This window comes from Gorilla gorilla, chromosome 20 (assembly GCF_029281585.2).
Source record: "Gorilla gorilla gorilla isolate KB3781 chromosome 20, NHGRI_mGorGor1-v2.1_pri, whole genome shotgun sequence".
Lineage (NCBI taxonomy): Eukaryota > Metazoa > Chordata > Mammalia > Primates > Hominidae > Gorilla > Gorilla gorilla.
Window position 1 is genome coordinate 64668711 of NC_073244.2, and position 27752 is coordinate 64696462.

The window sequence follows — 27752 nt, forward strand, 5'->3', positions numbered from 1 at the left end:
CAACCACACATGCGAAGTGTCACGCGCGTCTGTGGGAAGAGGCCACCAAACATGCTTTGTGTGAGCAACGAGGCTGTTTATTTCACCTGGGAGCAGCCGGGCTGAGTGTGAAAAGAGAGTCAGCAAAGTGTGGTGGGATTATCATTAGTTCTTACAGGTTTTGGGATAGGCGGTGGAGTTAGGAGCAATGTTTTGTGGGCAGGGGGTGGATCTCACAAAGTACATTCTCAAGGGTGGGGAGAATTACACAGCCTTCTTAAGGGTGGGGGAGATTGCAAATCACATTGATCAGTCAGGGTAGGGCAGAAACAAATCACAATATTGGAATGTCATCAGTTAAAGATATTTTCACAGTTGCTTCAGGCTATCTGGATGTATACGTGCAGGTCACAGGGGATATGATGGCTTAGCTTGGGCTCAGAGGCCTAACTAAAGACCTCACCCTGAGAAAATACAGTACCCCCTGCTGCCCTCCTCACCATGGACGATAAACTCCTACAGGGAACCTCCCACTCCCCTTCTGGAGGAGTCCACACACAAGCTGCAGCAGTGGGGAGCTGGGCTGGAATGAGTTCCCCTTCAGGGCACAGACCCAGCCCTGACCAAACCCCACGCAGAGGCTGGGTGCGGTGGCTCATGCCTGTCATCCCAGCACTCTAGGAAGCTATGGCAGGTAGATCGCTTGAACTCAGGAGTTTGAGAACAGCCTGGGCAACATGGTGAAACCCCATCTCTACCAAAAATACAAAACTTAGCCAGGTATGATGGTGCATGTCTGTGCGTCTGTGGTCACAGATACTTAGGAGGCTGAGGTGGGAGGATCACTTGACCTGAGGAGTTTGAGACCAGCCTGGCCAACAAGGTGAAACCCTGTATCTACTAAAAATACAAAAATGGGCCGGGCGTGGTGGGTCATCCTGTAATACTAGCACTCTGGAAGGCCGAGGTGTGCTGATTACTTGAGGTCAGATCGAGACCAGCCTGGCCAACATGGTGAAACACTGTCTCTACTAAATACACAAAAAGTAGCCGGGCTTGGTAAGCATCTGTAATCTCCGCTATTCGGGAGACTGAGGTAGGAGAATTGCTTGAACCCGGGAGATGGAGGTCGCAGTGAGCCAAAATGGCGCCACTACACTCCAGTCTTGGTGACAGACAGACTCAAAAATAATATAAAATGGAAGTTAAAATACAAAAATTAGCCAGGTGTGGTGGCAGACACCTGTAATCTCAGCTACTTGGGAGGCTGAGGCACAAGAATTGCTTGAACCCAGCAGACAGAGGTTGCAGTGAGCCAAGATCAAGAGGCTGCACTCATAGGCTGAAAGATAGAGTGACTGTCTCAAAAAAAAAAAAAAAAAGCATTTCTGATGTGATTGATGCAGAGACAATGAATCCTGAGTAACGTGATACAGACTGATGGACAAGGGAACTACAGACAGGGGTGGGAGGGCATGGGCGACAGCTCTGATCCTAGACCTGAAGGAGGAGAAAGTGACAGGGTACATAGGGTAAAACCAGGGATGACGACCTGAGACAGGAAGGGTTTTGATGTTTGGGAAAAGAGAAAAGCAAATATGACTAGGGCGGAGAGAGTCATGAGATGAGGGCAAGCTGCCAGGAGGAGGCTGGACACTGGCAGGGGCCCTGGACACAGGGCTGTGGAGCCACAGTGAGGAGTGGGGCTTTTGTCCTGGGGAACACGGGAAGCCAGTGGAGGGTTCTGTCAGGGACTGACATGACCTGCTTTAGATTTGGCTGTGATGTCCTCATACAGAGAAAGGCCCCAAAGATGGTCTCTGTGTCTGAGTCTACCTCTGTTTCTTCTATTCTTCTGCTTTTTTTCATTTTTAGGGCACTGCATCCCATTGAAAATTCTAATCACAACTGGGCACTCCTCTCCTCAAAAAAATTTAAAAAAAGCCACACCCAGACACGCACTCCATTTTGTCAATCATTTCAGGGGTCAAAGTCACTAGGGTTGAGCTTTTCTGGTGTAGCCCCTCATCGCCAAGTTCCAAGGAGGCTCACTGGGGCTCAGATTGGAAGATATTTTCACCAAGTTGCCCTGAGAAGGTCTGAGATGAGTGAGAAGGTGTCTAAAGTCTTACATGGGGTCCTGAAGGGGCTAATGGGAAGGGTTGATCTTATCACCCCCATCCTGGAAAATTAGAGAAGGCTCTTTCACAAAACTGAGCTAAAGAAACTTCTTTTGCCGGGCACGTGGCTCAAGCCTGTAATCCTAGCACTTTGGGAGGCTGAGGCGGGTGGATCACCTGAGGTCAGGAGTTTGAAGCCAGCCTGACCAACATGGAGAAACCCCGTCTCTACTAAAAATACAAAATTAGCTGGGAGTGGTAGCGCATGCCTCTAATCCCAGGTACTTGGGAGGCTAAGGCATGAGAATCACTTGAACCCGGGAGACAGAGGTTGCAGTGAGCCGAGATCATGCCACTGCACTCAAGCCTGGGGGACAAGAGCGAAACTCCGTCTCCAAAAAAAAAAAAAAAAAAAAAAGAAAAGAAAAAAAGAAACAAACTTCTTTTGCAAGGTTCTGAGGCCATTGACTCCTGACAGTTTGTTCTTCCTTACAAGAAAATCACAGTAACATTTATAAAATGCAGAGTTGTGAACACACAGCTATTGACCTTGGAAACAGGGAAAGAAGGTCAGGTGTAGAACTAAGACATAAGCAAATTGTTTCAATCAAGAATACATGAGTGGTCAGGCACGGTGGCTCACGCCTGTAATCCCAGCACTTTGGGAGGTCGAGGTGGGCAGATCACCAGAAGTCAGGAGTTCGAGACCAGCCTGACCAACATGGTGAAAGCCTGTCTCTACTGACAATGCAAAAACCTATCCAGGAGTGGTGGAGGGCACCCATAATCCCAACTACTCGGTAGGCTGAGGCAGGAGAATCACTTGAACCCAGGAGGCAGACATTGTAGTGACACCAGATCGCACCATTGCACTCCAGCCTGAGCAACAAGAGCAAAACTCCATCTCAAAACAAAAACAAAAACAAAAACAAAAACAAAAACAAAAAACCGAGGCTGGCAGCGGTGGCTCACACCTGTAATCTCATCACATTGGGAGGCCAAGTCGGGTGGATCACAAGGTCAGGATTTGAGACCAGCCTGACAAACGTGATGAAACCCCGTCTCTACTAGAAGTACAAAAATTAGCCAGGCATGCTGGTGGGTGCCTGTAATTCCAGCTACTCAGGAGACTGAGGCAGGAGAATCACTTGATCCCGGGAGGCAGAGGTTGCAGTGAGCTGAGATTGCACCACTGCCCTCCATCCAAGGCGACAGAGCAAGACTCCATTTCAAAAAAAAAAAAAAAAAAAGAAAAGAAAAGAAAAGAAAAGAAAAGAATACACGGGTGCTTTTGGAGGAGCGTTCTATGCCAATCCAGCCCATGTTTCCACATTTTTCCAGAATGGGCCAGAGGGCCTTGAGGGAAACACGCAATAAATAGCTCCCAGATCAAGATTTTAACAAAGGACACATGGAAAGGAAACTGAAAAACAGACTAATTGGTTAAAGTACATTTTGATGTTTAGTTAAAAGGCCACTGACATCTTTACTAAGTACACACTGAAACAATTAAACTTAAGTTTAGGTACCAAAGGTTTTCAATAAATAACAAAGACTAGAAAGCATGCAGACATTGATATGAACCGGATGCAACTAATTTAAAACAGCAACTATTTTGAAATCGTTTTTTAAAAAAATCTAATGAATTCTGGGGTCAACCGGAAAATAACTGGAAAATATACAAGTACAGAAATGAATGATGTGAGCTGATTATAGGATGCTGCAAAGGCATCTTTCAGAAGTCATTATGTATTAAGAAATAAAACTTTTATAACTAAGATTTATCTCAAACTCAAACTGCAAAATAAATAAATAAGTAAATAAAAAATAAAGAGAGAAATGAAGAGGAACCAGAAAGAAAAAAAAAGGAAGTCTATTATACGAGAAGAAAAACATTTTTGAGGCCTTTTTTTGTTATTTTTTGTTTGTTTGTTTGAGATGGAGACTCACTCTGCCATCCAGGCTGCAGCATAGTGGCACAATTTTGGTTCACTGCAACTTCTACCTCCCAGGTTTAAGCAATCCTCATGCCTCAGCCTCCCAAGTAGCTGGAACTAAAGGTGCACAACAACACCCCCGGCTAACTTTTGTATTTTTAGTAGAGATGGGGTTTCACCATGTTAGGGTGCTTTTGAAATTGTGACCTTAGGTGACCAGTTCACATGGGTCTACCAAAGTACTCTGATTGCAGGGATGAGCCACCACGTACTGAGGCTTTGATATCCTTTTTTTTTTTTTTTTTTTTTGAGACAAACTCTCACTCTGTCACCCAGGCTGGAGCGCAGTGATGCAATCTCGACTCCCTGCAAGCTCCGCCTCCCAGGTTCATGCCATTCTCCTGCCTCAGCATCTGGAGTAGCTGGGACTACAGGCACCAGCCACCATGCCCAGCTAATTTTTTGTATTTTTAGTACAGACGGGGATTCACCCTGTTAGCCAGGAAAGTCTCCATCTCCTGACCCCGTGATCTGCCTGCCTCGGCCTCCCAAAGTGCTGGGATTACAGGCATGAGCCTCCGTGCCTGGCCTCATATCCCTTTTAAAAATTACTATGATATATCCCTTTTAAAAAGTACTAACTGAAAAAAGTACTATCTCTTTAAAAAGTACTGGCTCAAAAAAAATAATAGAAAATAAGAAACAAAAAACAGGCTGAGAAAAGTGGCTCACATCTGTTGGCCATGCTGGTTTCAAACTCCTGACCTCAAGTGACCTATGTGCCTTGGCCTCCCAATGTGCTGGGATTACAGGTGTGAGCCACTGCACCTGGCCCCATCCTCTTAACATAAACACTTCAATGTCAATAAAGGCTTGAACTCAATGTTAAGTCAACACAAACTCAAGTCAATGCTGAATTGACTCCAATGTCAATTAATGCTTGATGGTTTGCTATACTCATTTCATTGGGAACAGTTATCTCAAAAATGAATTTTCTGATGTTCTGGATGGAGTGATCTTGGACTGAAGACCTTGCCACACTGATGACATTTGTAAGATTTCTGTCCAGTATAGATTCTCTGATGTCTAATGTGTGAACGTGAAGCAAAGGCTTTGCCACAATCGTCACACTTGTGAGGTTTCTCTCCTGTATAAATTCTCCTATGTTTTGCATAGGATGAAGCTTGACTGAAGACCTTGCCTCAATCATGACATTTGTAAGGTTTCTCTCCAGTATGAGTTCACCGATGACCTGCAATATGTGAACGATCTCTGAAAAATTTGCCACATTTATTACACTTGTAAGATCTCTCTTCATTATGGATTCTCCAATGATTTGCAATGGTTGTAGCGTTACTGAAGACTTGTGACAATCATTACATTAGTCAAGTTTCCCTACACCATGAACTGCCTGATGGTGAATAAGTGTTGACTGCTTGCTAAAGGCTTTGCCACACTCATTACACTTGTAAGGTTTCTCTCCAGTGTGAATTCCAGTATGTTGTTCCAGGTGTGAATCACTCCCAAGTCTTGTCAGAAACCTTACATTTGTAAGCTTTCTCTCCAGTATAAATTCTCCTATGTCTTTATGGTGTGATTTCCAACTGGAAACTTTGTCACATGCTTCACATTTCTAAGGTTTCTCTCCAGTATGAATTCTATGATGACGTGAAAGGTGTGATTGTTGATTAAAAGCCTTCCCACATTCATTACACTTGTAAGGTTTCTCTGCAGTGTGAATTCTGGTATGTCTTGACAGGAGTGAATTACGCACGAAAGCCTTGTCACAAACTGTACATTTGTAAGATTTCTCTCCAGTATGAAGTCTACGATGGTATATAAGGGATGAGCAGTGACGGAAGGTATTGCCACACTCATTACACTTGTAAGGTTTCTCGCCACTATGAAGTCTACGATGGCAATGAAGGGATGACCTGCGACTGAAGGTCTTGCTGCACTCATTACACTTGTAAGGTTTCTCACCACTATGAACTCTATGATGGCATACAAGGTATGACCTGTGACTGAAGGTCTTGCTGCACTCATTACACTTGTAAGGTTTCTCTCCACTATGAATTCTAGTATGTTTTGCCAGATAGGAATGACACGCAAAAGCCTTGTCACAAACCTTACATTTATATGGTTTCTCTCCAGTATGACTTATCTTATGTGTCTCAAGGCTTGATTTACGACTGAAAACCTTTTCACATTCATCACATTTGTAAGGTTGCTCTCCAGTATGAATTGACTTATGAATTAAAAGATCTGAATTTTGACAAAAGGTCTTCCCACATTCATTACACTTGTAAGGTTTTTCTCCACAGTCAATTCTAGTATGTTTTGCCAGTTGTGAACTCCACACGAAAGCCTTGTCACAAACCTTACATTTGTAAGATTTCTCTCCACCATGAAGTCTATGATGGCATACAAGGGATGACTTGTGACTGAAGGTCTTGCCACACTCATTACACTTGTAAGTTTTCTTTCCAGTATGAATTCTTCTATGTCGAGCCAGCTGTGAATGCCACGTGAAAGCTGTGTCACAAACCTTACATCTGTATGGTTTCTCTCCAGTATGAATTCTCTTATGTGTCTCAAGGGTTGATTTCCGACTGAAAACTTTGTCACATTCTTCACATTTGTAAGGTTTCTCTCCAGTATGAATTCTATGATGTGAAAGTTGTGATTGTTGATTAAAAGCCTTGTCACATTCATTACACTTGTAAGGATTTTCTCCAGTATCAATTGCCTTATCAATTAGAAGGGCTGAATTTTGACCAAAGATCTTGCCACACTCATTACAACTGTAACGTTTTACTCCAGTGTGAAGTCTATGATGGCATGTAAGGGATGACTCCTGACTGAAGGTCTTGCCACACTCTTTACACTTGTAAGGTTTCTCACCAGTGTGACATCTATCATGGCATGCAAGGTATTGCTTGTGATTAAAGAGCTTGCCACATACATCACATTTATATTGTTTGTCTCCTAAATGGATTATCTGGTGTTTCCTTAAGAGTGAGCTAAAATTAAAGGCTTTGCCACGCTCATTACATTGGAAAGATTTTTCTCTCACGTGTACTTCCTGTTTTTGTGGGAGTAATGAAGAATTCAGGGGATTATTCCCATAGTTATTAGAAATCTGGGTTTGGGGCCTACAAGAAATTCTTTGGGATGTTGAAACTGAGGGAGCATCAATGGTAGACTTCTCAAGTTGATTACCAATTTCACCTTTGATCTGAAATATGTGGAGTTCAGGCAGATGTGAGTAAAAGCTTGATCCAAGCTGATCTTTAATAGGCTTGTTTCCAGCATGCCTGTGATCATGTTGGTCTGTGCTACCAGTCAACTTTTTTATTTTTGTCATGGGTGCTTCAAGGCCATTTCTTTCATCTTCTTGACACTGAAACTCAATGTCATGAATTTCTTTCTTAATTTCCTGGAAGCAAAAATCTCCAATGTGATGACTTTCATGTCTTTGCAATGTCCCTGTGTGGATCACTTCTCTATTGCCTTGCCCTGTTGACAAGACTTCCTTCATCATGCGTTTGGAAGAGATATCTACAAAATATAAACACCAATACGTTTCCAATTAAGTACAGATGGTAAATCACACTGAAGTGCGTAAATATGCACAGAAAATGATACTTATTTTGAACTTCCCAAACATCATCTTCAAAGTTTAGGAAAACGAAAGGAGCAATATTCTTTAGTAAATAAAGGGCGATTACATGTCCTTCAAGACAATTCTATGAAAGCCTATTTCCTATGTCATGACAAAACACTGACAGGGCACAAACATGTGTAAGCCTAAAGTAAGGAGTATTTTTCCACTGTGACCCTGAACTGTATCACAATTTGCAAAAAGCATATCACCGTCACATCAGTGAAGAGAAAAATATATACTCTTCATATTTAAGCATATTTACTCTATACAAATAAATGCTAAAAAATAAAAAAACTCCCCACACAACATAATATATTGGTAAATAATCCACAACAAGCTCATGTAAGGATAACCAAAAGCAATGGAAATTCTGTATTGTCAAACAATTATAGCACTGAGAAGATAAGAAAAGATTACAAAAATTAGCCAGGTGTGGTGGCCCATGCCTGTAGTCACAGCTATTCGGGAGGCTGAAGCACAAGAATCACTTAAACCTGGGAGGTAGAGGTTGCAGTGAGCCAGGATCACACCACTGCACTCCAGCCTGGGTGACAAAGTGAGACTCTACCTAAAAAAAAAAAAAAAAAAAGTTAATAGAATATTTTTCTGAATAAATGTCATAAAATTACCTATAAGAACAGGCACTTTGTGACTTTTCAAAAATTTTTTGTATTTTTATTTTTTTGAGATGGAGTCTCGCACTCCAGCTTGGAGTGCCATGGTGCCATCTCAGCTCACTGCAGCCTCTGCCTCCTGGGTTGAAGTGATTCTCCTGCCTCAGCCCCCTGAGTACCTGGGATTACAGGCATGCACCACTATGCCTGGCTAATTTTTGTGTTTTTAGTAAAGATGGGGACCATGTTGGCCAGGCTGGTCTCAAACTCCTGACCTCAAGTAATCCACCCGCCTCGGCCTCCCAAAGTTCTGGGATTACAGGTGTGAGCCACTGCACCTGGTGGCACTTTGTGACATTAACGAGTAGTGTATGTCAGTTATATTGCATACCACATACCAAAAAGCCATATGCAAAGTTATAAAAATTAATTAATAAAATATTGTAACCCAAGATAAAACCAGCAAGCAAATAAGTACATTTATACAGCCTGCAGAATTCTAAACAACTCCCTCTTAAGAAAAAAGCCACAACTTCTACTCAACCACCAGCACACAATATAAGAACTGAAATACATGTTAAGATCACTACCTTCTGATATGTGAGGCCAAGAAAATACACAGCATTAGGCCAGGCGCGTTGGCTCAAGCCTGTAATCCCACCACTTTGGGAGGCCGAGTCAGATGGATCACGAGGTCATGAGATTGAGACCATCCTGGCTAACACGGTGAAACCCCATCTCTACTAAAAAAATACAAAAACATTAGCCGGGCATGATGGCTGGTGCCTGTAGTCCAAGCTACTCTGGAAGCTGAGGCAGGAGAATGGCATGAACCTGGAAGATGGAGATTGCAGTGAGCCCAGATCGCGCCACTGCACTCCAGCCTGGGTGACAGAGCGAGACTCTGTCTCAAAAATGAAATAAAATAAAGAAAATACAAAGCATCTTAAGAAATAAGAATTGGCTAATGGCTGGGCATGGTGGCTCACACCTGTAATCCCAGTACTTTGGCAGGCCAAGACATGTGGATCATGAGGTCAGGAGTTTGAGAACAGCCTGACCAACATGGGGAAACCCCACCCTACGAAGAATACAAAAAAATCAGCTGGGCCTGGTGGAGGATGCCTATAATCTCAGCTACTTTGGAGGCTGAGGCAAAAGAATCGTTTGAACTCAGGAGGTGGAGGTTGCAGTGAGCTGAGATCGCACCATTGCACTCCAGCCTGGGTGACAGGGCAAGACTCCGTCTCAAAAAAAAAATAAACAAAGGAAGAAAGAATTGACTAATAGTGTAGAAAAGTGTAATTATGATGTCACAACTACACTTATGTAACAGCCAGGCAATACAGCAATTTTATATATATGCATTCCCCATAGTTATATAGTTCACGATGCATAAAATATAAAACATAGAATGTGTACTGGGAAAATTTATTAACTGAGATCAGAGAAAACATTGCATAAAACAAATTGCACAATAAGAACAAAAAATATGATGTATGTTCCCTGGCCCGAATGTTCGTATTGGCTAAAAGCCACTATCAGATTTCTTATTCTCCAAAAGGATGTTCCTGCAGTTGGGGTCTTTTAGAGAGTTTTGTCATGGGTGTTGACTAATTATGAATAGCACTAGGGCTTTTAATTGTATTTTTTCTTTCTTTTTTTCTCTCTTTACTATTTACTTTTATTTATTTTTTTTTTGAGAGGGAGTATCACTGCGTAGCCCAGGCTGGAGTGCGGTGGTGCAATCTTGGCTCACTGCAACCTCTGCCTCCCGGGTTCAAGCGATTCTCCTGCCTCAGCCTTCAGAGTAGCTAGGACTACAGGCATGCACCACCATGCCCAGATAATTTTTATATTTTTAGTAGAGAAGGGGTTTCACCATGTTGGCCAGGATGGTCTCAATCTTTTGACCTCATGATCCGCCCTCCTCGCCTCCGAAAGTGCTGGGATTACAGGCGTGAGCCACCACGCCCGGCCTCTTTATTTATTTTTGAGACAGAATTTCGCTCTTGTTGCCCAGGCTGGAGTGCAATAGCGTGATTTAGGATCACCACAACCACTGCCTCGCAGGTTCAAGTGATTCTCCTGCCTCAGCCACCCGAGTAGCTGGGATTACAGGCATGTGCCACCACTCCCAGCTAATTTTGTAGTTTTAGTAGAGATGTGGTTTCTCCATGTCGGTCAGGCTGGTCTCAAACTCCCGGCCTCATGTGATTTGGCCGTCTCAGCCTCCCAAAGTGCTGGGATTGCAGGCGTGAGCCACCACGCCCGGCAAAGACAAGTGCTTTTATAAAAAGAGACAGTAAAGAGCTGATTGTCTGCTCCTCTTTACACCACGTCAGGACATGGCAGGAAGGTGGCTGGGCTAAACCATGAAGAAGGCTCTCACCAGGAGCCAATCTAGCTGACATCTTGTTCTTGGATTTCCCACTTTCCAGATTCATGAGAAATAAACTTCTATGTCTTAAGCTTTCCAGTTTCAGCTATTTCTTCTTTTGTCTGTTTTTGAGACCGAGTCATGCTTCATCACCCAGGCTGGAGTGCAGTGGCATGATTCTCCTACCTAAAGAGAGTCTCGTGCCTCATCCTCTTGAGTAGCAGGGAGTACAGACGCATGCCACCATGCCTGGCTAATTTTTTTTTTTTTTTTTTTTTTGGGAAACAGAATCTAACTCTGTCACCCGGGATGGAGTAAGTGGTGCAATCATGGCTCACTGCAACATCCAACTTCAAGGTTCAAGTGATTCTCATGTCTCAGCCTCACGAGAAGCTGGGATTACAGGTTCATACAAACACACCCAGCTAACTTTTGTATTTTTACTAGAGATGCGGTTTCACCATGTTGGCCAGGCTGGTCTAGAACTTCTGACCTCAAGTGATCCAGCCGTCTCAGCCTCCCAAAATATTGGGATAATAGGTGTAAGCCATCATGCCCATCCAATTTTTTTTAATTTAGTAGGGTCAAGTTTTCATTATGTTTGCCTGACTGGTCTCAAACTCCTGACCTCAAGCCATCTACCCACCTCATCCTTTCAAAGTGCTGGAATTAGAGGCGAAAGCCACTGGGGCTGGCCAGTCTAAGCTATTTCTAACAGAACAGTGAAAAGAGTGAGACAGGAAAGGGGGCATCTCATCCTCAAGATTACTGAGGGCTGACAAATCTTATTAAACAAAGGAAGTTGAGTGTGTACTATAAAACTTATATGAAGCCATCTAATAGTATTCATTTGTTTTAAAAACCAGGTGGATGAATCACTAGTAGAAACTCCATCTCTGCTAAAAATACGGAAATTAGCCAGGCTCGTGCCAGGCATAATCCCAGCTACTTGGGACCCTGAGGCAGGACAATCACTTGAACCCAAGAAGTGGAGGTTGCAGTGAGCCGAGACTGCACCACTGCACTCCACCCTGGGCAACAAGAGGGAAACTCCATTTAAAAAAAAAAAAAAGGCCAGGCACAGTGGCTCATGCCTGTAATCCCAGTACTTTCGGAGGCTGAGGCAGGTAGATCACTTGAGGTCAGGAGTTTGAGACCAGCCTGGCCAACATGGTGAAACCCCCATCTCTACTAAAAATACAAAATTAGCCAGGCGTGGTGGCACATGCCTGTAATCCCAGCTTCTCAGGAGGCTGAGGCAGGAGAATCGTTTGAATCCGGGAGGTGGAGGTTGCAGTGAACTGAGATTGTGCCATTGCACTTCAGCCTGGGAAACAGAAGCAAAACTCTTTCTCAAACAAAACAAAACAAAACAAAAAACAAAAAACAAAACCAACCCTGGAGGCAAATTAACATTATTTCTCAAATAATGACAGCAGGCCCACAGTGTTCATGTACATGACCCCAGTTTGCACGTACGGTAAGTGAGGGACAAGACTTGATCCTGGGCATGAAGGATCCCACGACATGTTCTTAGGCACAATAGTCAGCCCAGGCAGTACAGAAAATGACCAGACCAGAAAATACAAGGAGAACAGAAAGAAGTACATCAAGGGGGATACAAGGGCTGAGCTAGGACACAAGGACTGAGCTGTGCTGCTGACAGTGGTTCTAAAGCCATCCCTCATGGATCATGTGCTGAGTCATCATGCCCTGCACATGTTGATTTAGGCAGCCTCCTATAATTTTGTCCAGTGGATGAATAAGGTCTTGACTTACTCAGGGAGAGTGGTGTTGGAGGGGAGGGGCTCACGGGGAAATTAGGGTGTTCAGCATTGTGAAATCAATAGGCTAGAAAGAAACAGTATTTGCATCCAGATCAATGTATCATGTGAGGCAAGGCCAGGAAAGGAAGGGCAAGTGTGGACGGCAGGAAGTAATGGACATGTAGGAGTGAACTTTGTGCATGCACATCTGTGGGAATATAATTCCACCAAGATAGACCAAATCTTGAGCTTAGAGGAAAGTGGAACTAATTTAGCAAATGGTAAAATACTGACCCAAGTTTAAATATGCAAATTACAATATGGGCAAGGGACAAGAATGAAAGAGATCCAACAACGCAGCAGTACGGTGACCTGAGGTGAAAGCAGTTTTACATCTCTTAAATTGAATGCCTCTGACTTCCAGTTTCAGGCATGTACTCAACAAAATCCTCTGTGTAGATTCCAGAAATGCATACAAACACACACACAAAAAAACAACTAAACTCTATGAAGAGTACAGTAGAGCAATGTAGGAGACCATGGGGGTGAACAAGGATCCCCTGGCTGAGTAGGTACAGACGTGTTTGTGAAAACAGAGCCAGGCTGAGTGCAGTGGCTTACTTCTGTAATCCCAGCTCATTAGGAGGACGGGTGGGTGGATCATGTTGTCAGGAGTTCAAGACCAGCCTGGCCAGCATGCATGGTGAAACACTGTCTCTACTAAAAAAAAAAAAAAAAAAAAAAAAAAATTGGCTGGGCATGGTGGTGCACATCTATAATCCCAGCTACTTAGGAGGCTGAGGTAGCAGATTGCTTGAACCCAGGAGGCAGAGGTTGCAGTGAGCTGAGATTGCACCACTGCACTCCAGCATGGGTGACAGAGCAATACTCCATCTAAAAAAAAAAAAAGAAAGAAAGAAACTGTACCTTTAATAGACATATGGTTTTGCCACATTGTCTAGGCTGGTCTCGAATTCCTGACCTCAGGTGATTCACCCACCCACTTCCAAAGTGCTGGGATTACTGGCATGTGTGACTTCACCCAGCTGACATTATTTATAATAGTAAAGAGAAGAAACCAACCCAGATGTCCATCGACAGATAAATATATCAACAACACGTGGTACACACATACAGAGGAATATTATTCAGCCTTAAAAACAAACTTGGATGGAGCCAGGGGCTGTGGCTCATGCCTGTAATCCCAGCACTTTGGGAATCCAAGGCAACTGAATCACGTCAGGCCAGGCTATCAAAATCAGCCTGGCCAACATGGCAAAACCGCCATCTGTAATAGAACTACCAAAAATTAGTCGGGTGTGGTGACACATGCCTGTAATCCCAGCCACTCAAGAGGCTGAGGCAGGAGAGTCACTTGAACCCAAAAGGTGGAGGTTGCAGTGAGCCAAGATCATGCCACTGCACTCAAGCCTGGGCAACAGAGTGAGACTCTGACTCAAAACAAACAAACAAAAAAACAACAACATAGAAATGAACAAGTTGAAAGACACTGTGTCTTAAGGAAATGACAGTAGAACTAAACAATGGAAACCACATTCAACCTCAAAAGCTTCCTCAATAAGATTGAAGAAAATCATATCTGTTATAGGGTTGATCCCACAACAAACTGAACATAGGTTCTCTTGTTAAAAATGAACAATGACACACATTGGTGTGAAAAATCTGAAATGAACAAGAGTTCAGTCAAGAGCCTCATACATATGAGGCTGTGAGCCTGAATGGTGTCCTCGCTAGGAGGAATTTCAACACCACTGACTGCTGCTTAGAGAAGATGATCATTAGTTTATGGGATGAACATTGTCACAGTGCCAGGGAGAGACGCTTCTGTGATGCTCCTCAAAAACCAGAATGAGCTGGGCATGGTGGCTCAAGCCTGTAATCCCAGCACTTTGGGAGGCCGAGGTGGGTGGATCACCTGAGGTCGGGAGTTAGAGATGAGCCTGATCAACATGGAGAAACCTCATCTCTACAAAAAATACAAAATTAGCTGGGTTTGGTCTCGCATGCCTATAATAACTGCTACTCAGGAGGCTGAGGCAGGAGAATGGCTTGATCCTGAGGGGCGGAGGTTATGGTGAGCCAAGATCATACCATTGCACTCCAGCCTGGGCAATAGGAGCGAAACACCATCTCAAAAACAAAAAAACAAAAAAACAAAAAGCAAAACCCATGTATGGGGCAAAATCACAAAAGAGGATACAAAGCCAGGAAGAGCCAAGATAGACAAGAGCAGACTCCTCATGTCTGAGGGACATCATTTTCCTCACCCACAGACTCCAGGTTCCTGTAGTTCTCCAACATCACTTCCCTGTACAAAGCCCTCTGTGCAGGGTTCAGGAATTTCCACTCTGCCAATGAGAATTCTATAGCCACATCCCTGAAAGTCAAGCGTCCCTAAAATGAAACACACATTTCAACAAAACATTATGGAGTAGTGAGTTATCACCTTCACAGGAAATGAGAAATGAGAAAATAAGTATTTCTTTGATCAAAGATTATGTTCTGACAAAAGGATGTTAAGGTATTTTTGAATATTTTTTCCCTATAGTTGCGTTTTATTGTACTTTTCTTTGAAAGACTTTAAGATCCCATAAGTCACTACGGAAATCTCGATTTTATGGACAATATAAAAACTATAAAAATAAAAAGGAAACACAAGGCCAGGCATGGCTGTTCATGCTTGTAATCCCAACACTTCAGGAGGCCAAGGCAGGCAGATTATTTGCGGTCAAGAGTTCGAGACCAGCCTGGCCAACATGGTGAAAACCTGTCTCTACTAAAAATATAGAAATCAGCTGGGCATGGTGGCAGGCACCTGTAATCCCAGCTACTCAGGAGGCTGAGGCAGGAGAATCACCTGAACCCGGGAGATGGAGGCTGCAGTGAGCCAAGACTGCACCACTGCACACCATCCTGGGCAACAGACTGACACTCCATCTCAAAAAAAAAAAAACGCAATCCCGGACGGTGGCTCTCGCCTGTAATCCCAGCACTTTGGGAGACCAAGACGGGCAGATAATGTTGTCAAGAGATCGAGACCATCCTGGCTAACATGGTGAAACCACGTCTCTACTAAAAATACAAATATTAGCTGGGTGTTGTGGTGCAGGCCTGTACTCCCAGGTACTCAAGAGGCTGAGGCAGGAGGATCACTTGAATCCAGAAGGCGGAGGTTGCAGTCAGCCAAGATCGCGCCACTGCACTTTAGCCTGGCAACAGAGCAAGACTCCATCTCACACACACAAAAAAGCAAATACAGGGTTTTCTCTATAGACATGCCAGATATTATGTTCAACATACTGGGTGATATTAAGTCTCTAGATGAGCTAAGATACAAGTGGTGCTTCAGACAGGACAAAGTCCAATGGCTTTCAAAGAAAAGTCCAAATCTAAAAACTGGCACAGTGGCTCATGCCTGTAATCCCAGCACTTTGGGAGGCTGAGGTGGGCGGATCACAAGGTCAGGAGTTCGACACCAGCCTGGGAACATGCTGAAACCCCTTCTCTACTAAAAATACAAAAATTAGCTGGGCGTGGTGGTAGGTGCCTGTAATCCCCAATACTCAGGAGGCTGAGGCTGGAGAATTGCTTGAAACCAGGAGGCAGAGGTTGCAGTGAGCTGATATCATGCCAGATACAAAATATCTCTCCTTATTAGTCTCCTTTTCCAGAATTAACCACACATCTGTGCACATTAACATATGTATTTCATATGTAGTTTCTCTGAGCTGACATCCAGATGTGGCCCGTGAACATCCCAGGCTGCCCAGCAGCACTGACATCAACGGGCTCACACCCCATATTTATCCATGTCAGGGTGTGAGCCCTTCCCAGGATCATGCCCAGGGGAGCCTCTTCCCAAGTTCATGTCACTGGGTCACAGGAGATGGAATCTCAGAGCAGCTGAGAGGAACTGAGGGCAGGCATGGGTGAGTGTGAGTGAACGTGTCAGGCAAAATGCTTCAGACTCAGAAAAGACTGGCTGCTACAATACCTGGCATTTCAGAAAGGAAAGAGACAGATTAATCCACAGAGGAATATCACTTCACCTGAGGAAGAGCCATGCCTGGCTCCTTTCCTTTCCTCTTCTGAGCTGCTTCCTCATGTAACATGAGTCTTTAGAATCAATCCTGTATGTGAAAAAAAATGAGACTTCATGTTAGAAATGACTCACTCCCTTCCTGTGACAAAAACACACGAACACGGGAGATGTCACCCTGTAGAAAGAAGTCCCCCACCACCCACTGCACCAGAGATCATGCAGACATAAGAAAGTCCCACAGGAAGACCTACAAGTGTATATTTGACCCCAGTCTTCAGATCTCACCCCTCTCCTGGAGAAACCACCACACATGAGGCAGCAGTGGGGAGCTGGGCTGGACTGATCTCCCCTTCAGGGCACAGACTCATCCTTCATCAATCCCCATCCAGAGGACAGCCCCTCACCTCTCTGTGGATCACAGGCTGAGCTCAGCCCTCAGAAATGGAGGACTCAGAGCTTCCATGCTCAATGCTGCACACAGATGACAAGCACCTGCGCCACTGCAGGTATTACTGAGGGTGGGTTCCATCCCATCAGAATAAGAATCCCTGCTAAAGCGGCACAAAAGCTCTATTTGCAAAATGCTCTAGACTCTAATGTGAAGCCAGGGCTGAGCTCCACTCAGAGGGGGCGAGCCCAGCACAGCCCCACGTTCTGGCTCTGCCCTCCCCTTGGGGCCTTGTTCTCACCAGGATCCAGACAGTAGATGACCAAGGCACAAAAGTAATCACACAGAATAGGCAATGTGGAGAAGGGGTAGGGTGAGGGTTGGGCTGTGTGTAAGGAAAATAAATCTTGGGGCCCCAAATCACTAAGCAAAAGGGAAAAGTCAAGCTGGGAACTGCAGGGGAACCAGACTCCCCTTCTATTCAAAGTCATCCCTCTGCTCCCTGACACAGATGCATATCTGAGTGCCTCCTTCAAAAGACTAATTAGAAACTCAATAGAAGGACCCAGCACAGTGGCTCAGGACTGTAATCCCAGCACTGTGGGAGGCCAAGGCAGGCAGACCACTTGGGGTGAAGAGGTAGGGACTAGCCCAGGCAACATGGTGAAACCACATCTCTACTAAAAATACAAAACTGATCTGGGCATCTACTTGGGAAGCTGAGGCAGGAGAATCACTTGAACCCAGGAGGCAGAGGTTGCAGTGAGCCGAGATTGTGCCACTGCACTCCAGCCTGGGGGACAAAACGAGACTTCATCTCAAAAAAAAAAAAGGAAACTCAAAAGATTGCAACCATTTGTGCCTCAGTTCTCTGTGAACTAAAAGCCCCTTCCCTGCTTCAAGTCTTCCTGCCTTTGTTTAAAGTTGTCCCACTTTCCCAGACCAAACCAATGTACTTCTTACATATGTTGATTGATGTCTCATGTCTCCATAAAATGTATAAAATTAAGCTCTGCCCCGAATATCTTGGGCAAAATAAATTTCTAAATTAACTCAGATCTGTGTGAGATTTTCTGGTTTTACAGTGGCAATGTCAAATGGGAGATCACAAAGAAAACCCGGAGAAGATGATACCAGAACAAGGACCTAGAAAAGAAAGGCTGCTTGTCAGTTGCAGCTGAGGGGAAGAGAGTCCTAGGCAGAGGGACAGCTCAAGTGAAGGCCCTGAGACAGGACCAACCTCAGCCCCAGGAATAGGAAAGCAGCCCGTGTGGCTGGAACAGTGGAAGAGAGGAGGGCACAAGTAGGAGATGAGGAGAAAAATGTTCAAAATATACACAACTGTGCACACACAGCAATAGGTGTTTAAAACACTGAAAAAGAGGCAGCTGTAGAAATGGGATCTGAGCAAATGCTTTTCTCATGAACACATGGGCTCTGCTAAACCAAGGTTCCAAGTCAATCCAGCCCATCCTTCAACATCTGTAGAGAATATTATGGACCAGAGGGACTTGAGGGGGACACTTACTTAGAAGCTCACAGATCACCATTTTTTCAGATGATATGAGGAAAGAAAATGGAATAGGCTACTTCAACTAAATTTTCATGTTAGGGTAAGGAACAAAGGTCCTTGATATCTTTATCAAGTACACACTGAAGCAACCTAAAATTATGTATCACGTAGTAGAAAATGTTTTCGATATATGATAAAGACTAGAAAGCAGAGAGGCCTCAATGTAAACTGAACACAATTTCATAGAGAAACAATTTTAAAATGGTTAAAAAATATAGACCTAATGAAATCTTGGGTCAAAGGAGAAATATTTGAAAATATATCATACTTTGAAAACAATAAGGCCAGGCATGGTGACTCACGCCTATAATCCCAGCACTTTGGGAGGCCAGGGCATGATCACAAGGTTAGGAGTTCAAGACCAGCCTGGCCAACATGGAGAAACCATGTCTCTACTAAAAATACAAAAATTAGCAGGAAATGGTTGTGCACACCTGTCGCCCCAGCTACTCTGGAGGCTGAGGCAGGAGAATCCCTTAACCCCAGGAGATGAAGGTTGCAGTGAGACGAGATCATGCCACTGCACACCAGCCTGGGTGACAGAGTCTCAATAAATAAAAATATATATCTAAACATTAGCCAGGCCTGGTGGGGTGTGCCTGTGGTCCCAGGGACTCCAGAGGCTGAGGTGGGAAAATCACTTGAGCCCAGGAGGTTGCCGCTGCACTGAGCTGTGATCCTGCCACTGCATTCCAGCCTGGGAAACATTAAGAGTGTCTCAAAAAAACAGAAATTAAAGACCCGGCAGCTGCTCATGCCTGTAACCCCAGCACCTTGGGAGGCTGAGGAGGGAGGATCACCTGAGGTCAGGAATTCAAGACCAGCCTTAACAAGATGGAGAAACCCCATCCCTACTAAAAATACAAAATTAGCCGGCCATGGTGGTGCGTGCCTATAATCATAACTACTCAGGAGGCTGAGGCAGGAGAATCACTTGAACTCCAGAGTTGAACTTTGCAGTGAACCAAGATCATGCCATTGCACTACAGCCTGGGCAACAAGAGCAAAACTCAGTCAAAAAACAAACAAACAAAAAAACACAAAAAACCCGACAACAACAAAAATAAGTAAATTAAAAGTAAACTTAAAAAATGAAAAGCAACTAATGAGGCAAAGCATGGTGGCTCACACCTGTAATCCCAGCACTTTGGGAGGCCAAGGCGGATGGATCACGGGGTCATGAGTTCAAGACCAGTCTGGCCAAGATGGTGAACCCCTGTCTCTGCTAAAAATAAAAAGTCAGACAGGTGTGGTGGCAGCTGCCTGTAATCCCAGCTGCTTGGGAGGCTGAGGCAGAGCATTGCTTGAACCCGGGAGGCGGAGGTTGCAGTGAGTCAAGATCACTCCAGTGCACTCCAGCCTGCGTGACAGAGAAAGACTCCATCTCAAAAAGAAAAAAAAAAATAAAAACACACAAAAAAACCAACCACACGAATGAAATGAAGAGGAACTAGAAAAAAGGAAACCAATTACAAAAAGAGAACAAAAGCACTTTTAATATTCCTTTCATCACATTCCATGTAGTAACAGAGACTCAGTCACTTCTTACCCTACTTCTCTCCCCCACTCCCCACCCCATCCATGAAAAGAGAAGAGGGTGATCCACAACTAACGAGTCAAGTCACTGTCCTCTGGCTGAAGAGGGGTTGCAGAGGGAAGCTGCCTCTGACGCCGTAATTGTAAAATGCACCACAGTTAGACACAGGAGTTTGGCAACTCTCATTCTCATCTGTATAATTTAAACTAATTTTAAATTTGTTACCTTATAAACAGAGAAAGCAACATGTCATCACTTCATCATCGCATCCAATCAGCTCACCGCTCATCTGCACCCAGGGTCCCCCTTCATCTTCATTACTGCTTCCCTCCATCATTCTATACGTAGCTCTTTCTCACCTTCTCTCTCCGTCTGTTTCTTTTCTGCATTTCCCCCTGGACTTCTGCTCAGATTATGCCCCTCTCCTGTTTTGCTTCATTCTTTTTTGTTTTGTTTTGTTTTGTTTTTTAGTATTTATTGATCATTCTTGGGTGTTTCTCGGAGAGGGGGATGTGGCAGGGTCATAGGACAATAGTGGAGGGAAGGTCAGCAGATAAACATGTGAACAAGGGTCTCTGGTTTTCCTAGGCAGAGGACCCTGCGGCCTTCCGCAGTGTTTGTGTCCCTGGGTACTTGAGATTAGGGAGTGGTGATGACTCTTAAGGAGCATGCTGCCTTCAAGCATCTGTTTAACAAAGCACATCTTGCACCGCCCTTAATCCATTTAACCCTGAGTTGACACAGCACATGTTTCAGAGAGCACCGGGTTGGGGGTAGGGTTACACATTAACAGCATCTCAAGGCAGAAGAATTTTTCTTAGTACAGAACAAAATACAGTCTCCTATGTCTACTTCTTTCTACACAGACACAGTAACAATCTGATCTCTCTTGCTTTTCTCCACATTTCCCCCTTTTCTTTTAGACAAAACTGCCATTGTCATCATGGCCAGTTCTCAATAAGCTGTTGGGTACACCTGCAGAAAGGCTGTCACTTCACACTTGGAAGATTGCACAGCGGCCGGGCAGAGGCGACCCCCACCTCCCTGACGGGGCGGCCGGGCAGAGGTGCTCCCCACCTCCCAGACGGGGCGGCCGGGCAGAGGCGCTCCTCACTTCCCAGACGGGGTGGCTGGGCAGAGGCGCTCCTCACTTCCCAGATGGGGCGGCCGGGCAGAGGCGCTCCTCACATCCCAGATGGGGCAACTGCTGGGCAGAGGCACTCCCCACCTCCCAGATGGGGCGGCCGGGCAGAGGCACTCCTCACATCCCAGGCGGGGTGGCCAGGCAGAGGTGCTCCCCACTTCCCCAACAGGGTGGCGGCCGGGCAGAGGTGCTCCTCACTTCCCAGATGGGGCGGCCGGGCAGAGATGCTCCTCACTTCTCAGATGGGGTGGCCAGGAAGAGGCGTTCCTCACCTCCCAGATGGGGTCGCAGTCAGGCAGAGGCACTCCTCACATCCCAGACAGGGCAGCCGGGCAGAGGCACTCCTCACCTCCCAGACGGGGTGGCCGGGCAGCGGTGCTCCTCACTTCCCAGACGGGGCAGCCAGGCAGAGGCGCTCCTCACTTCCCAGACAGGACAGCCGAGCAGAGGGGCTCCTCTCTTCCTAGACGGGGTGGCCAGGAAGAGACTCTCCTCACATCCCAGACAGGGTGGTGGCTGGGCAGAGGTGCTCCTCACTTCCCAAACGGGGTGGCGGCCGGGCAGAGGCACTCCTCACTTCCTAGATGGGGTGGCGGCTGGGCAGAGATGCTCCTCACCTCCCAGACGGGGCGGCCGGGCAGAGGCACTCCTCACATCCCAGACGGGGCAGCTGGGCAGAGGTGCTCCTCACTTCCCAGATAGGGCGGCCGGGCAGAGGCGCTCCTCACATACCAGATGGGGCGGCCAGGCAGAGGTGCTCCCCACATCCCAGACGATGGGCAGCCAGGCAGAGATGCTCCTCACTTCCTAGATGGGATGGCGGCCGGGAAGAGGTGCTCCTCACTTCCCAGACTGGGCAGCCGGGCAGAGGGGCTCCTCACATCCCAGACAATGGGTGGCCAGGCAGAGACACTCCTCACTTCCTAGATGGGGTGGTGGCCGGGAAGAGGCTATAATCTCAGCACTTTGGGAGGCCAAGGCAGGTGGCTGGGAGGTGGAGGTTGTAGCGAGCCAAGATCACACCACTGCACTCCAGCCTGGGCAACATTGAGCACTGAGTGAGCGAGACTCCGTCTGCAATCCTGGTACCTTGGGAGGCCAAGGCGGGCAGATCACTCGAGGTCAGGAGTTGGAGACCAGCCCAGCCAATGAAACCCCGTCTCCACCAAAAATACAAAAACTATTCAGGCGTGGCAGTGCATGCCTGCAATCCCAGGCACTCGGCAGGTTGAGGCAGCAGAATCAGGCAGGGAGGTTGCAGCAAGCCGAGATCATGGCAGTACAGTCCAGCCTCAGCAACAGAGGGAGACTGTGGAAAGTGAGAGGGGAGAGGGAGAGAGGGAGGGAAGAGGGAGAGGCAGAGGCAGAGGCAGAGGGAGAGGGAGAGGGAGAGGGAAAGGGAGAGGGAGAGAGAGAGGGAGAGGGAGAGCTTTTTTTTGTTTTTTGAGACGGAGTTTCGCTCTTGTTGCCCACGCTGAAGTGCAATGGTGCGATCTCAGCTCACCACAACCTCTACCTCCTGGGTTCAAGTGACTCTTCTGCCTTGGCCTCCTAATCCAAAATTAGCAGGGCATGGTGGCCCATGCCTGTAATCCCAACTACTCAGGGGGAGTATCACAGGAGAACCACTTCAACCCTAAAGGCAGAGATACTCATTAGCCAAGATCATGCCATTGCACTCCAGCCTGGGCAACAAGAGCAAAACTCCACCTCAAAATAATAATAATAATTAGTATGTAGGCCAGGTGCGGTGGCTCATCCATATAATCCCAGTACATTGCAAGGCCAAGACAGGAGGAACTTTTGAGCCCAGGATTTTCAGTCCAGCCTGGGAAACATACTGAAACTGTTTCTACAAAAAAAAAAAAAAAATAAATTAAAAAATAAATAAATAACTAGCCGGGCTTGGTGTCTCACAGCTGTGGTCTCAGCTACTCTGGAGACTGAGGGAGGAGGATCACTTGAGCCTAAGAGGTCAAGGCTGCAGTTAGAGTAGATAACGCCATTGTACTCCAGCCTGGGCGATAGGGCCAGACCCTGTCTCAAAATATTAATTAATTAATTAATTAAAAGTATTATGTAATAACAGAAAGTTGTTTTTTTCTTTTTCCCCACATCACTGCCCCACTTCCTACCCCACCCTGGGAAAAGGGAAGAGAGTGACTCACAATTGAATGTCACTGCCCTCGGGCTGAATAGGGATTCCAAGTGGAAGCTAACTTCTGACACCAAGATTTATAGAATGTACATGACTCAGATAGGACTTTTAAAATTCTCAAACTCATCTGTATAATTTAAACAAGTTATTAGATTATATACACAGAAGTCAACATGTCACAACTAATCATATCCAATGAACTCACACACTCATCTGTATCCAAAGTCCCCCACCCTTTTTTTCTTTTAAGACCGGGTCTTACTCTTTTGACCAGGCTGGAGTACGGTGGCATGATCTCTGCTCACAGCAGCCTGGACCTTCTGGGCTCCAGTGATCCTCCAGCCTCTGCCTACAGAGTAGCTGAAATTACAGGTGCAGATTATCATGCCTGGTTTTTGCTTTCGTTTTTTTTTTTTTTTGACAGAGATGGGGGCAATGACTATTTTGCCCAGGCTGGTCTTGAACTCCTGGACTCAAGCAATCCCTCTGCCCCAGTCTCCTAAAGTGCTGGGATTACAGGCACGAGCCACTGCGCCCAGCCCCTCTTTCTTCATTACTGTGCTTCCCTCCCTAATTCTGTGCATATCTCTCATTCTCCCCTTCTCTCTCTAGCTCTTGTTTTCTTGTCTTTTTCCCTGGGATTGTGCTCCTCATTTTGTGCCCCTCTCCTCTTCTGCTGTTTATCCCCTTCTTCCCTCTATTCCTTCTCTTCCACCTCTTCTGCTCCATCCTCACAACTTATTTAACCTTTTTTTTTTTTTTTTTGAGACGGAGTTTCCATCTTGTTGCCCAGGCTGGAGTGCAATGGTGCGATCTTGGCTCACTGCAACCTCCGCCTCCCAGGTTCAAGCGATTCTCCTTCCTCAGACTTCCTAGTAGCTGGCATTACAGGCATGTGCAACCGTACCTGACTAATTTTGTATTTTTAGTAGAGACGGGGTTTCTCCATGTTGGTCAGGCTGGTCTCAAACTCTGGACCTCAGGTGATCCGCCCACCTCAGCCTCCCAAAGTGCTGGGATTATAGGCATGAGCCACAGAGTCTGGTCCTTATTGAAGGGGGCCAGCCCCTCCACACCTGTGGGTATTTCTCATCAGGTGGGATGAGAGACTGAGAAAAGAAATAAGACAGAGAGACAAAGTATAGAGAAAGAACAGTGGGCCCAGAGGACCAGCACTCAGCATACGGAGGATCCGCGCCAGCCCAGGTCTCTGAGTTCCCTCAGTATTTATTGATCACTATCTCTACCATCTCGGAGAGGGGGATGTGGAAGGACTGTAGGGTAATGGTGGGGAGAGGGTCAGCAGGAAATCATGTAAGCAAAGCTCTCTGTGTCATAAATAAGTTTAAGGAAAGATGCTGTACCTCGATGTGCATGTAGGGTAGATTTATGTTTGACTTTACACAAACATCTCAGTGCAGTAAACAGCAGTATTGCCACCAGCATGTCTCACCTACAGCCGTAAGGCAGTTTTCTCCTATCTCTGTAAACAGAATGTACGATTGGGTTTTACACCAAGACATTCCATTCCCAGGGATGAGCAGGAGAAAGAGGCCTTCCTCTTATCTCAACTGCAAAGAGGGCTATCTCTTTCACTAATCCTCCTCAGCACAGACCCTTTATGGGTGTCTGGCTGGGGGACGGTCAGGTCTTTCCCTTCCCATGAGGCCATATCTCAGGCTGTCTCAGTGGAGAGAAACCTTGGACAATACCCAGGCTTTCTAGGGCAGAGGTCCCTGCGGCCTTCCACAGTGTATTTTGTCCCCGGGTACTCGAGACTGGAGAATGGCGATGACTTTTACCAAGCATACTGCCTGCAAACACATTTTAACAAAGCACAGCCTGCACACCCCTAAATCCATTAAACCTTGGGTCAACACAGCACATGTTTCTGTGAGCACAGGGTTGGGGCTAGGGTTACAGATTAACAGCATCTCAAAGCAGACTAATTTCTCTTAGTACAGACCAAAATAGGGTTTCTTATGTCTACTTCTTTCTACATAGACACAGTAACAGTCTGATCTCTCTTTTCTTCCCCAAACCTTATTTAACCTCTTGTTGCTCCTTCTCCCCAATCTTTCAATCGTCCTCAATCTCCATCTATTTCTGCCTCTTCTCCCATCTCTGCGCCTCCTCTGCTCTCCCTGTTAAACTCCCTCTTCCCCAGTATTCTCCCCTGTCCCCACTCTGTGTCACCCCAGATCCCCAGGTGTCCTCCCTGCTGTGGTTCTCCCTCTGTTCTCCTTGACACAAGCACCACTCTGCTCTGTCTGCCCTGGCTCCAAATCTCTCCTCCTCTCCCTCACTCTGATGAGCCTCCCTCTTTGCTGCCACTCCCCCTACCTTGTGATCCTTCATCTCTGTACATCTAGCCTTTCTCTACATTTCTCCAGTTGCTTTTCTCCTGCTTTCTTAGGTTGTTTTTTTTTTTTTTCACTTCTGCCATCTCTTGGCATATCCGTCACCAATCCTCTATTTTGCCATCTGTTATGGGCCTTTCTTATTCTTCTTTTCTCTGCCTCAGGTTTTCTACTGCTCTCTGTCTCCTGATTCCTTTGGCCCACACAATCGCAACACCGTTTGGAGTAAGACGCCTGCATCCCAGAGGAGCGCATTTTCCAGGCCTGGAGCTCCGCAGGCAAGAACACCCCGTGCCACAGGACAGGCCCCTGGGACCTCCCCAGTGCAGGTTCAATGAAAGCAGTGACTGCGGAGGGGAGACCTGGGGAGCAGCAGGCCCCGGCATGAGGAGGGAGGTGCGAGGGTGGGGAGCACGACGGCGCCTTAGGACCAGGATGGGGTCTGCAGGATCCCAGGACCTGGCAGAGGACTCGGCCTCCCCGGGACTGGGGCTGCGGCGCGGCGCTCCCGGGGCCGAGGAGCGGGAGGCTGGGAGGCGCCCTGGGCAAGAATCCACATCGCGGGTGAAGACTTTAAAAAGCGCGGGGCGGGAGGAGTCAGAACAAGGTTTTCAGCAGGAAAACTACGCAATAGAAAGTGTATACATTGACCTATAGCAGAAAGACCAGGGACGAGACCAGCCTCAGGACGACTTTAAACCCAAAAGGAAGCGACCCTCGGGCTCTCACGGGGATGTCTCAATTTGCTCTGGGCAAAGAAAGACGCCGGAGAATTTCCAGGTCTGTGGGGACCCCACGTCCCAGGGACAGAAGCCCTGGGAACCTGGTTAGCGCAGACTTAACACAACACAGAGCAAAACTCACCGCGGCGATATGACCTACACTCCACCCGATCCGCTTCCGGGTTTGCGTTAATCTGCGCGCGCAGGACAAAAGCCAGGCCTGGGCGGGAAGTGGGAGGTAGGCGGGGCCTGGGCGAGGTAGGGGCGGGGCGCGAGGCGGAGAGACCTTGTCTTTTAGAACCGGCAGAGGGCAGGGCCGGGGCGGGATCTGCGCGTCTCTCAGCCTAGCTCCCAGCGTCTCTGTTTTCAGGTTTTGGAGGCGAGAGCGCCAGGAAGTCTGAGGCATGATACAAAAGCCCTGCTGAGAGAAGAGAGAGACCCTCTGACATTGTTTTATATTGTTTTATAGTCAGTAAAAACAACAGGACGTAAAACCAAAGACAGGCAGCCCCGCGCCAGGCCCGAAACCAGGCCTGGATCCGCCTGGCCTAAACCCAGTAGTTAAAAATCAACTTATGATTTAGAAGCTGATGTTAGGCATAGATTCCAGACATTGTATAGAAGAACATTGTGAAACTCCCTGCCCTGTTCTCTTTCTCCCTGACCACCGGTGCATGCAGCCCCTGTCACGTATCCCTTGCTTGCTCAAATCAGTCACTATCCTTTCATCTGAAATCTTTAGTGCTGTGAGCCCTTAAAAGGGACAGAAATTGTGCACTCGGGGAGCTTGGATTTTAAGGCAGTAGCTTGCCAGTGCTCCCAGCTGAATAAAGCCCTTCCTTCTGCAACTCGGTGTCTGAGAGGTTGTGTTTGCGGCTCGTCCTGCTACACTGTAATTGTCTGGAACAGGGATACAAACTAGAATGTGAAATGCAAAGCCCTGCCTGGGCGGTATGTACCATGTCATGCTGAGGGCCCACAGAACAGACTAGATATCCTCTCCCTTTCCATTGTCCATTCACTCGGGAAGGAGACTCCACCCTGTGCTCAGCTTCAGAGACTTCCCTAAAGCCACCACCTGGAATGCCGGACGGAGTGCTCAGGCCGAGAAGGAGTGAGGTCACCACCTGCTGCTTAAAGACAGCAGAGGCGCGGGGGCGGGGGCCTGAGGTCCCAGCTACTCAGGAAGCAGCGGCAGGAGAATCGCTGAGCCTCGGGTTCCAAGCCAGCCTGAGCGACAAAATAACACCCACTGCTGCGGTCTCCCTTCCTTGTCTCTCTCTGTTTTTAAAAAAAAAAAACTTTCGCAAATAAAATTTTTGATTGTGTGACATAGGGATCCAA

At 46.5% G+C, this 27752-nt stretch overlaps 2 protein-coding genes across 4 annotated transcripts in view; both read right to left on the minus strand.

The window, feature by feature from the left end:
* Positions 1-14836, minus strand: part of ZNF83 (zinc finger protein 83) — a 97331-nt gene extending 82495 nt beyond the window's left edge. Inside the window, exon 1 of the mRNA XM_063701605.1 lies at positions 14752-14836. The gene's annotated coding sequence lies outside the window, so the exon portion shown is untranslated. The remainder of the gene's footprint in view (positions 1-14751) is intronic.
* On the minus strand, positions 56-26738 carry ZNF611 (zinc finger protein 611). Of its 3 annotated transcripts, XM_031004636.3 has the most exons (4): positions 26551-26738; positions 16534-16614; positions 14752-14878; positions 56-7597 (listed from the first exon to the last, which is right to left on the minus strand). In XM_031004636.3, exons 2-4 carry the CDS (start codon positions 16594-16596, stop codon positions 5670-5672), a joined length of 2118 nt encoding a protein of 705 aa, XP_030860496.2. In that variant the 5' UTR covers positions 16597-16614; positions 26551-26738; the 3' UTR covers positions 56-5669. The 3 variants fall into 3 exon arrangements, with proteins under 3 accessions (XP_030860496.2, XP_055226347.1, XP_063557674.1); XM_055370372.2 differs by lacking the exons at positions 16534-16614; positions 26551-26738 and adding an exon at positions 8198-8271 and having other exon boundaries at positions 14752-14872; XM_063701604.1 differs by lacking the exons at positions 16534-16614; positions 26551-26738 and adding an exon at positions 8150-8271 and having other exon boundaries at positions 14752-14872.
* Between the last annotated feature and the right edge of the window lie 1014 nt (positions 26739-27752).

Excerpts from the sequence above, each read along its gene's own strand:
- ZNF611 (XM_031004636.3), bottom strand. The coding sequence starts at position 16,596 with ATGTTACATGAGGAAGCAGCTCAGAAGAGGAAAGGAAAGGAGCCAGGC. Across the intron at positions 14,879-16,533 it reads CAGGCATGGCTCTTCCTCAG|GGACGCTTGACTTTCAGGGA; the intron begins GTGAAGTGATAT and ends GTTTCATTTTAG. Across the intron at positions 7,598-14,751 it reads CAGGAACCTGGAGTCTGTGG|ATATCTCTTCCAAACGCATG; the intron begins GTGAGGAAAATG and ends TATATTTTGTAG.